The sequence below is a fragment of the Bison bison genome, unplaced genomic scaffold (genome assembly GCF_000754665.1).
Source record: "Bison bison bison isolate TAMUID 2011002044 unplaced genomic scaffold, Bison_UMD1.0 scf7180017864080, whole genome shotgun sequence".
In the NCBI taxonomy this organism is placed as follows: Eukaryota; Metazoa; Chordata; class Mammalia; order Artiodactyla; family Bovidae; genus Bison; species Bison bison.
This window is the reverse complement of record NW_011494652.1, coordinates 5,056,559-5,066,969: the sequence shown is the minus strand read 5'-3', so window position 1 is coordinate 5,066,969 and position 10,411 is coordinate 5,056,559. Positions and strand designations below refer to the sequence as shown.

The following is a 10,411-nucleotide window of genomic DNA, read 5'->3' as shown; positions in this document are numbered from 1 at the left end:
AATCCCACATGCCCCAGAGCCTGTGTTCCACAAGAGAAGCCACCGCAGAGAGAAGCCTGCACACTGCAACTCGAGAGTAGCCCCGCTCGCTCCAACTAGGGAAATGCCACGCAGCAATAGAGACCCAGCACAGCCAAAAAATAATTTCTTTTAAAAGAATCTTTTTAAAAAAACTCACTAGAGTTAAAAATTTTAAGACACCATTCGTCTGAAGATTTTATTTAGTTCATACATGTATGTGATAGTTTGGGTCGAAAATTTGAAGGTGAAAGTCATTTTTATGTAAGGAAGTAATTTTTAAGGTAGTGCACCCTTGTATTCTGATTTTTGGTAATGCCATTGAGAGGTTCCATGGCACTTTTGCTTCTGACTTTGCTCTGAGGTTCTGAAACATCTGACACGTTACCCTGTGTCTTTAGTTGTTATGCTGCGGGGTGGAGGCTTGCATCCTTCAATTCCAGAAAATTGTTTCTTGAGTGATTTCTTCCCATTTTCTCTGTTCTCTCTGGAATCCTGATGAAACCCAGCATCTGATAAATGATAATTCCAGAGAGAATAGAACTGAATCCTCTGATTTTCTTCTGTCTTCTATTATCTTTTGGTTCTATTTTCTGAGAGGTGTTTACCTTTCAGCTCTTCTCTGGAATGGTTCTTAAAATTCTATTTTATTTTTTGGCTGCACCACATGGCATGTATATCTCAGTTCCCCAGCAGGGGATCGAACCCGCACCCTCTTTAGTGGAAGCACAGAGTCTTAACTGCTGGACCACCAGGGAATTCCCTAAAACTCTGTTATTTTAATTCTCAGCTCTTTTTGTTCTCTGTTCAGTCTTTAATTATGGTACCTTTTCAAGGACATAGTTGAGTTCAACACCATCAATCAACTGGATTTAATTGACATCTACAGACTACTTCAGCAACACTAAAATACACATTTTTTGGAGCTCACATAGAACATTCACCAAGACAGATCATATTCTGGACCATAAAAAACACTTTAACAGATTTAATAGAAATCATGAAGTGTCTGCTCTCACACCAAAATGTAAATCAGTAACAGAAAAATAATTGGAAAATTTAAAAATACGTGCACATTAAACAGTAGTCTTCTAAGTAACACATGGGTCAAAGAGGAAATCTCAAGTTTTAAAATATTTTGAACTAAATTGAAATGAAAACAACTTATCAAAATTTGTGGGTGCAGTGAAAGCATTGCTTAGAGGGAAATTTATAGCACTGAATGGATACATTAGAAAAGACGAAAGACCTAAAATCAATAATCTACATTTCCACCATGGGAAGCTAGGAAAAGAAGAGCAAAAGTAAATCCAAAATAAAAGAAAAAGAGCAGAAATCAATGAGATCGAAAATAGGAAATCAATAGAGAAAAAGCAATGAAAACCAAAAGCTGGTTCTTTGAAATCTTAATAGAATCAACAAGAGAAACTGCCTATTTCCAAGTCTAGTACTGGGTAGAAGGGTGGGGGTGGCAGGGTTGGGGGAATCTCTCCTGAGAATTTTTAACCACATGCCTGCCTGAGTAAGTCTGCAACCTGAATTGACAATACCTGGGTGATCCAAACCACCCCTAGTTGAGAATTTAAAGTGCCGGGTTGGTTTGTCATCAGGCAACTGATAAACATGTTTCCTCTGCGGAGGAATTTACTCTTAATCTCAAAAAATCCCCATTGATAAAATTCCAAAAAGTATGAATTCACAGTCAAAACTCATGAATTGCAAGAAAATATGGCACTGTGAGCAAGAGCAAACAATAAACCTGCATAATCAGGCCTCAAAAACTTAAGGTACTGGAATTACCAAACAATATATGTGTTTTCAATATATTTAAAGAAAAAGGAAACTTAAAATGTAAGACAGCAAGAGTATATAAAATAAATCTGAAAAGGAACCAAACAATTTCTAGAAATGATAAAATATTTGACATGTAAAACTCAACAGATAAGTGGGTACAACCACTAAAAACAGAAACAAAAAAACTTCAGTAGGCTGGTTTAGAAGCTGAAGAAAGACTTAACTGGGAGACAGATTTGTAGAAATTATCCAGAATGCCAGAAACAGAAAATATGTGTTATATAAGAGGCAAGGAGGATGGAGTAGGAAGGTCTAATCAGAGTCCCAGTGGGGACAGAGAGATGACTGAGAATTGAAGAGAAGACAGTTTTCTAGAACAGATGAAAGACATCAATTCATAGAATCGGGAAACCTAAGGAATCCCATTAAGATAAGCACAAAGAAAACCACACTGGGACACATCACAGTAAACCTGCAGAATACCAAAGAGGAAAAAACCTTTAAAACGGTTGGAGACAAAAAGTATCTTGAAAGGAACAGTAAGGACAACAAAATGGAGACCATGAAGACAGAGCCAAGTTTTCAATATATTGACAGGAAATAACTATTAGCCTGGAATTCTACATCTAGCAAAAAATAACTTTAAATAAAAAAGTAAAAAACTAGAAAAGACAGGCGATGGCACAAAATAAAGGGGTAGAAATTTATCCAATAACTTAATTAAAATAGATAAAAGTGACTAAATACTTCAAATAGAAAACATGTAAAAATCTATGTTCAGGCCATTCTTAGGAGGCAGAGAATGAAATAAAAGGATAAAAACTCAACATATTTGGAATAGAAGGGAAATTTCTCAGCCTAATGAAAGACTTTTTTACAAAAACCAGCAAATATATTTTATGGTGAAATATTGAAATTATTCCCTCTAATGTCAGAAACAAGTCAAGGGTGCCCACACTTTCCTCCACCCAGACAGAGAGAGGCAAGAAAAATAAGAGATATAAAAAATACCTTTTCATAGAGATGATTATACATACAGAAAACTCAGAATTTTCAAGCAAATCATAAATTTTAGGTTTCTTGGACATAAAAAATTATTTTCATAAGCCGTGAATAACAGCAGCACAATATCAAGTACTTAAGTTTAACCAATTTATGAGAAAAAGCAACTTTATTGAAAACATTAAATGGAGAGATACACCATGTTCACGACTGGAAACTTCAATCTCATGCTGATGTTGATTTTCCCCAAACATATATAGATTCAGTTGGGTTCCATCACAATTTCAAAGGGGTTTTTATTGATAGGATGTAACAAGCTGATTCTAAAATTTATATGGAAGAGCAAGGGCCAAGTATAGATCTTAGGGGAACACACACAGGTAGATGAAATGAGCAGTGGGACAAAAGAGAAAAATAAATTGTATATTCGATGGATCACTATACAGCAAGGAAAAGGAATGCCTTAGAGCTACACATGTTAATTTGGATAAATCTCAGACACATGGTATTAAAGGAAAAAGCAAATTGCAGTAAAATAAACATGGTATAGTTTCATTTATATAAAAGAAACATGCAAAACAAAACATCTATAATAAAATCACAGAGCAAGCAAGGGAATGATTGAGACAGCACAGCGTGTCCTCTACCAGGGAGAGGCACAGCAGGGACCACCAGGGTATCCATTGGGAGCGTGGAGCCTTAACCACGGGGCTGCCAGGGAAGTCGAGGTATCCATTTCTGAAATGGGGGTAGGGAGGGTGTTTGTCTTGAAATATTTCCTTGCACCTCTTCACCATTTAATTCAAAACCAAAAGAACAAGAAAAGATTCTAGAGGATGGGGGAAAAGCAGAGAAGGAAACGGGAAGTCTGCCAGTGCTTGTACAAAGAGACAGCTACACCAAGTTCTACCAGAGTTAAATAGTAATAGTGCACACTGTTTAGAAAAGCAAAGAAGTCCTAGCAGCTCAAACCTTCAGGGGCGTGGGCAGAGCCTTGGGCTTCTCTGAGGGTTCTTGGAAGGCAACCTGCCATGTCAGTGGAGGGCTACCCCCTGCCCCGGCAGCATTTGCAGATTTTCACTTAACCCCACCTTTGGTCCAGCCCCTCACCCCCACCCTCCCCAGTTCCCCCAAGACACAAAGCTGCTTCAGAAGCCCACACCTCCGCCCCAGTGGGGTAGCTGCTTGGCTGCAAGGGGTCAGGGGGGTCCTGGGGGGAGGGACATCCTAGTTGCTCCTCACAGTCCCTCTTGTCAGCCTGACCTCGCCTTCCATGGTGCTGGTGGAACCCCAGAGCCTCTCCAGGGCTCAGGGTGGGGGGTGGGGGATTTGGTGGCCTCTCAGCCCTTCCCTTGGGGAACACTTAATTGCAGTGTCTGGTTCTCTAGGAAAGTAAATGAGCCTCTATCCGCTTTTCATCTCTCAAAATGTCAGGTTTTTTGGTCTACTGCTGTCTCCCTATTTTCTCTTTGTAAATTTACATCATTTTTCATTTCCTTATCATTTTAGATTTTAAGAGGAAACAAGTAAACTCACAAAGCTAAACTTGCCACATGTAACTGGAAGTGTCTACTTACTATATTTAAATAAGTGATTAACAAGGAGCTCCTGAAGAGACCAGAGAAGAGGAGCTTAGCCATCTCGGCACCATCCTGCACAGATGCTTGAACATCCCTCCCCCACCACCCCGATTTCTTGCCTTTGATTTTTTTGGTCAGGCAAAAAAGGGTGAAGTACAAAGTGCAAAGATCTGGGTTCATATCCAGACTCCTCCATTTACTACCCTGTGAAATCTTATCATGTCAACTCTCACAGCGTTAAGTTCTTCACTGGCATAATTGCTGCCCAGGGTACTGGGTTAGCTGGAGACAAGTTCAGTGAGGTTGTGGCTGTTGAAAAGCTCCTCACTATAAAGCACTCAACCTGGGGAAGAATTGTGGGTTCTCATACCCTGGATCACCACATTCTGCCTTAGTCTGCTGCACCCCAACTCCCCAGCCCCCCTGCCCCAAGGCCACAGGAGGCAGAGCTCTGGATCCTCACACTCTCAGGCATTCTGTGGTTCCCAGGCCTGACAGTCAAAGGAAAGAAAAACAGCAGCCTGGGCCACCGAGGAGGACCAAAAACCCACAAAGCTGGAGGGAGTCCCAGAACCAAGTGGGCACTTTATTAACCTGGCAGTGGGGCAGCCAGGCAGGCCAAGCAGCCCCTTCCCAGACCTTTCATGGTCCTCAGGGGCCACTGGCAGAGGCCGAATCCCGGGGCCCAAGCCCTGGACCCTAGGAGTCCAAGCTGGGCAAGGGCAACCCCAAGGGTGGCAATGGGAGTTGCTGAAAGCAGGCATCAAGTACCAACCTGCCTCCCTCTGAAGCTGGGGGTGGGGGTGGGCCTGAAACGAGTTACAAGTCCCCTCTCCTGCTCGCCTTGTGCAGCTTGTACAAGCTCAGGCGCTTCCTGGAGTCAGGAAGCCCTGAGTCCCACATCGGCTGCGGTCTGGAAGGTGATGCCGTCCCCCGGCAACGGGGAGGCCAGGAAGGGCCAGAGCCAGACGAGGACCCAGCGGGGCCCCAGAGCTGCCTGCAGGTTGTGGCAGGGGCCCAGGTCGTACGCGTGCTGGCCCCGAGCCCACTCCCACGTGGTCTGGCCCCTGAGCAGCAGCATCCCGTGGAAGAGCAGTCCGGCCCCACACAACAGCGCACCCGCCACGCACGTGTCGGTCACGAAGGCCAGGGCGAACTGTGCCAGAGACACTCTGCCTGCAGGGAGAGAGCAGAGAGGGTAAGGGAGTAGCAGCAGGCCTAGCCCTCCCAGAGCCGGCTCCTGCCCTCCTCCCGTTCCCTCCCTCTATGAAGCAGGGCGCGTTCCTCTGCTCAGCAACCTGCAGAGTCGCTGCTCCCTGGCCAGCCCATGCTGGCTAACGGGAACACAGCAGTGAACGGGACACACATGGCCCCCTGCCCTAGACACACCTTCACTCCCGCACCACACCCTTGTGAGCACCCCCACGAATGCCAGGCTAGCATCTCCGATCTCAGGGAACTCACAAGAGATTCAAGAGATCATGTCTCAGTTACTTAATGACAGCTGTGATGGGCGTGACGACAGAAAAAACATCTTGGACCATCCTCATCTATAACAGGTAATAAGTATCAGCTGAACCAATGAACTGCAAGATGCCATGAAATGTTTTGCCAAGCAAGAGAAGCCTGACACAAAAGGTCATGTATTGTACGGTGCCATTTATATGAAATGTCCCAAACAGGCAATCCATGGAGATAGAAGATCAGTGGTTGCCAGGGGCTGGGGAGTGACTGCTTAAGGGGTAGAGGCTTTCTTTTGAGGGCAATGAAAATGGTCTAGAATTAGACAGTTGTGATGGCTGGACTACACTGTGAGTATACTAGAGACAATTGTGCAGTTGAGGATGGTTACAATTATGAGTAATTGTAATTGTAGTTACAATTAGTAACTGTAGTTACAATTATGCTATGTGAATTTTCCTTCAGTAAAAAAAAAGAGCTGGCTTCACTGTTCACCTGAAACTGTCACAACATTGTAATCGTCTATAGCTCAATACAAAATAAAAAGTTCAAAAAAAAATAGAGAGAGCTGGGCTTCTCTGGTGACTCAATGGTAAAGAATCTCCCTGCCAATGCAGGGTTCAATCCCTGGTCCAGGAAGATTGCACATGTCATGGAGCAACTAAGCCTGTGCTCTAGAGCCTGGGTGCTGCAACAGCTGAAGCTCGTACCCTCTAGAGCTTTTGCTCTGCAATGAGAGAAGCTACTGCAATGAGAAGCCCACACGCAACTAGAAAGTAGCCGCTGTTCACCACAACTAGAGAGCCTGCTGAGGCAAAGAAGACCCAGTGCAGCCAGAAACGAGTGAGTGAATTAAAACGCAAAAATTAGCTTATAAAAAAGCCTATTGGTGGGGTGGGTAGATGACAGGCAAACTTACTAAGAGGCTCAGGGAAATAAACTTCATCTATTTTGAGAGTGTTGTCTATTTCGGGTGGTGTCTGAAGTTTGCCTTTTCATACTGTTCACGGGGTTCTCAAGGCAAGAATGCTGAAGTGATTCGCCATTCCCTTCTGCAGTGGACCATGTTTTGTCAAACCAGTCAATCCTAAAGGAAATCAATCCTGAATATTCATTAAAAGGACTGATGCTGAAGCTGAAGCTCCAATCCTTTGGCCACCTGATGCGAAGATCTGACTCACTGGAAAAGACCCTGATACTGGGAAAGATTGAAGGCAGGAGGAGAAGGGGACAACAGAGGATGAGATGGTTGGATGGCATCACCGACTCAATGGACATGAGTTTGAGCAAACTCTGGAAGATAGTGAAGGACAGTGAAGCCTGGCGTGCTGCAGTCTATGGGACACAGCTGAGTGACTGAACAACAACTGAAAGTTGAGGAGGTATTTGCTAGCTGAAGAGGGAAGAAAATATTGTTTGAAGGTCCTGAGGCAGGATGGAGAGATGTCTGCAAAACAAGTGAGTGGATGGTTCTGAAAGCTCAGGAGAGAAGCCCAGCTTGGATGTGCAGATTTGTGAGTGGTTGGTACCCAGGCAGTCTGGACCCGGCAGAGTGTGTAGAGAGATGAGAACGGTGCCTCAGCCAGGAAACCAGGTCCTTGGGGACCAGAGAGAGGAAAACCAGAAAGGAAGGAGGGAACTCAAAGTACAAGCTGTTGGTGACGTCCAGGTAGAGCCCTTTCAGGAGATAGAAGGCCATCAGTGGTATGAGGCTGAAAGGTCTCTTGAAGCAAGAAGATAACTCAGAAGCCTCCTCTGGGTTTCGTGGAGACAGAGGCTGGGGACTGTGGCAATCTTGGAGAATGGGTGGGGCAGGGCCAGTTTAGAACAGGGGTGGGGAGAGGCAAGGAAAAGTAGCCTCTGAGCCCAGGCGAGTTCTTTGACTTGGCAGCTAATGGAAGACAGAAAGGGTGAGCTGGAGGAGGAGGACATGGGATGACAGAGGCTTGGTGCCAGGTGGAAAACCCAAAGGAAGCCCGGGGAGGGAGCCTGGAGTGGCCGGAGGAGAGGCGACCCACAGTGTGAGGCCTCCGAGTGGGCAGGAGGGGCCGGGCACCCGGGGACACTGGGGCAGGCAGCTTCCACCCCCGGACAGGACAGCCAATTCGGAACTACTTTGCTCTGTGATGGATTTTTAAGAAAGATGGGGGTTTGGAAGACAGGAAAGTGAGAAGGTTTGAGCTGCAGTGGAGGACAACCAGGAACTACTGAGGGTCTGCTGAGGTCAGCAGCCATGACGTGACATGGTGTCAGCTGTCACGAAGGACCAGGCATGTCTGGCAGCTCTCAGCAGACACAAGGGCTGACACAGAGAAGCCAGGAAGGCACAGCAGAAGGAAGATGGAGGTGAGAGGCCGGAGATGCTGCAGGAGGTTGGTAGAAGGTACCACGTACCTGGGGCGGTAATGTGGAAGTTGCTGATGGACAGGAAGGTGAGGCCCAGGAGCTCCGGAGCGGATGTCACGGAGTAAAGAGTGAGAGCTGGGTAGGAGAGGAGGTGGGAGCAGAGAGGGGGTGACTGATGGGGTGATTTGGGAGGTGACACATTTTGGATTCTGATGGGCTGGGGTGGGATGTGGGAGGAGAAGACAAGAAATTGGGCCACTGGGGCCATTCACCCAGACTTTCGGATGCCGATGCACTCAACAAGGCCCAGGGCTGAGAGAGACTTGGTGCTGGACTGTCTTCAGTGACTGTGGGGAGCAAGTGGAAGACCGTGGATGACCAAGAGGGGTCATGCGTTCAGAGAGGAGCAGCTGAGGGCCTGAGTGTCCACGGAGGCAGGGAGGTCACTGAGGAGGGCAGTGCAGGAAGCCAGGGTCGGCAGAGGAAGGCCCTGACCACCCCACTGGGCCTTCTCCCAAGGTCTCCCCAGGGCCACAAGGAGGGGGTCCTGGGGACAGAGCTGGGCCTGGACAGGATAAGGAGACATACTCGCTGTTCGGAGTGGTCTGGAAGTTTAGTAACTGCAGGACAAGGTTACAGAGAGGACTGTGGACAGCTCAGGAGGAAAGGGTCAGGGAGAGGAAGCCTGAAGCATCGCACGGGGTGGAGGACAAAGCGGGAAAAACCAGTGGGGTTTCTGTTTTCAGTGGTGTTGGAGGAGAGTGTGTTCATCCAGAACACAGCCTCTCAAGCAGCCTCCTGATCCAAGATGTCCCTTCCCAACTTCCAAACACTGGACCTCCGCCTGCCTGTAACCTTCACTGGCTCCCCACTGCCCAGCCAAATGAGGGCCATATCCTCATGCCACATTCAAGGCCCTCCACCACCAGTCCTCATCGACCATCCTAGCCTTAATCCTCACGTTTCCCACCAAATGTCTTCCCTGCTCCCAACCTCCAAGCCTGTGTTCACGCTGCTTCTGTAGGTATGAATGCCACCTCCCTATTGAGAATACTTCCTCACCGTCCCATCTGCCCAGTGAAATCCCACCAGTATTTCCTCCCCTGACTCTCAGCTAGAACTCTGTACCTGTGTCCAGGCCCTGTGTTTTACCAGACTGCACACCCACGTGAATACCCAGCTGCCCCTGCCTCCTGAAACTGACCTTGGGACTGGGTCTCTAGGGCACTACCTGGAGAAGCCTCCAGGAATTCCACTGCCCGCCAGGATGGGCCTCGGCCTCTGTGGGGAGGTTCCCCCTGACCCCACCCCCATACACACACACTCCCCCGCATCCAGGGCTCCCCACCTGTGAGCAACATGAGCCAGGGCAGCAGGAGCAGGGCGGCGGTATGGAGGGGTGTGTGGGCTCGCAGCAGGGCCGACAGGGCCGGGCCCAGCAGCACAGAGGCGTGCAGCAGGACGCCCGCGCCGTGGAGCAGGAGACACAGGAAGGGCCGGTAGTTGCGGAAGCCCACGCAGCGGCCCAGCAGGCGGCAGTGGTGGTCCCGGCGAAGGATGCAGAAACGGCAGGCGGAGCAGTGCCCACTGCGCGGCGGCACCTGGCTTTGGCACTGGTAGCAGTAACTGCAGGGAAGGAACCACAGGGTCAGTCCCTCCAGCAGCTCGGAGAGCCCCTCATGGTGCCCAGATCAGCCCCTGAGCACATCCTGGAGAACCAGGCACAGCCTCTGCCCTCGCTAAGCCCCAGGTCCCTCACGGGGGAGTAAATGCAGGCTGGACATCACTTCCCAAGCCTTTCCACTTCTAGCACAGCAGGTCTGACAACCCCTGTCCTGAGGTCTTCGGCTGGTTTCTAACATCCGGGAGCAAATGTTTGTCCTCCACTGTTACCAGCTTGGTCCAAGTCACCATGAACTCTGCCCTGAATTATTGCAACAGCCTCTTGACTGGTCGGTCTCCCTGATTCCACCTTTATCCCCTCTACTGTAGTCTTGCCCCAGCAGCCAGACTGATCTGTTAAAAATCTAAATCGGGAATTCCCTGGCAATCCAATGGTTAGGACTCTTTGCTTTCATTGCTGAGGGCCTGGGTTCGATGGGCGGCAACTACTGGCCCATTCCTGGTCCAGGAAGTAAAATCCCACAAGCCTGGCAGGGAGACCAAGAAAAAGAAATAATAAAATAAAATCTAAATCATATGCCTCCTCT

At 47.8% G+C, this 10,411-nt stretch overlaps 1 protein-coding gene across 2 annotated transcripts in view; it reads right to left on the bottom strand.

Annotated features, from left to right (window-relative positions):
* Positions 1 to 2,964: 2,964 nt before the first annotated feature.
* Positions 2,965 to 10,411, bottom strand: part of ZDHHC24 (zinc finger, DHHC-type containing 24) — an 8,461-nt gene continuing 1,014 nt past the window's right edge. For both annotated transcript variants that reach the window (XM_010837748.1, XM_010837749.1), the window contains exons 2-3: positions 9,550 to 9,827; positions 2,965 to 5,570 (exon numbers count right to left, since the gene is read on the bottom strand). In XM_010837748.1, coding sequence (XP_010836050.1) covers positions 5,275 to 5,570; positions 9,550 to 9,827 — 574 coding nt within the window. In that variant the 3' untranslated portion in view covers positions 2,965 to 5,274. The remainder of the gene's footprint in view (positions 5,571 to 9,549; positions 9,828 to 10,411) is intronic.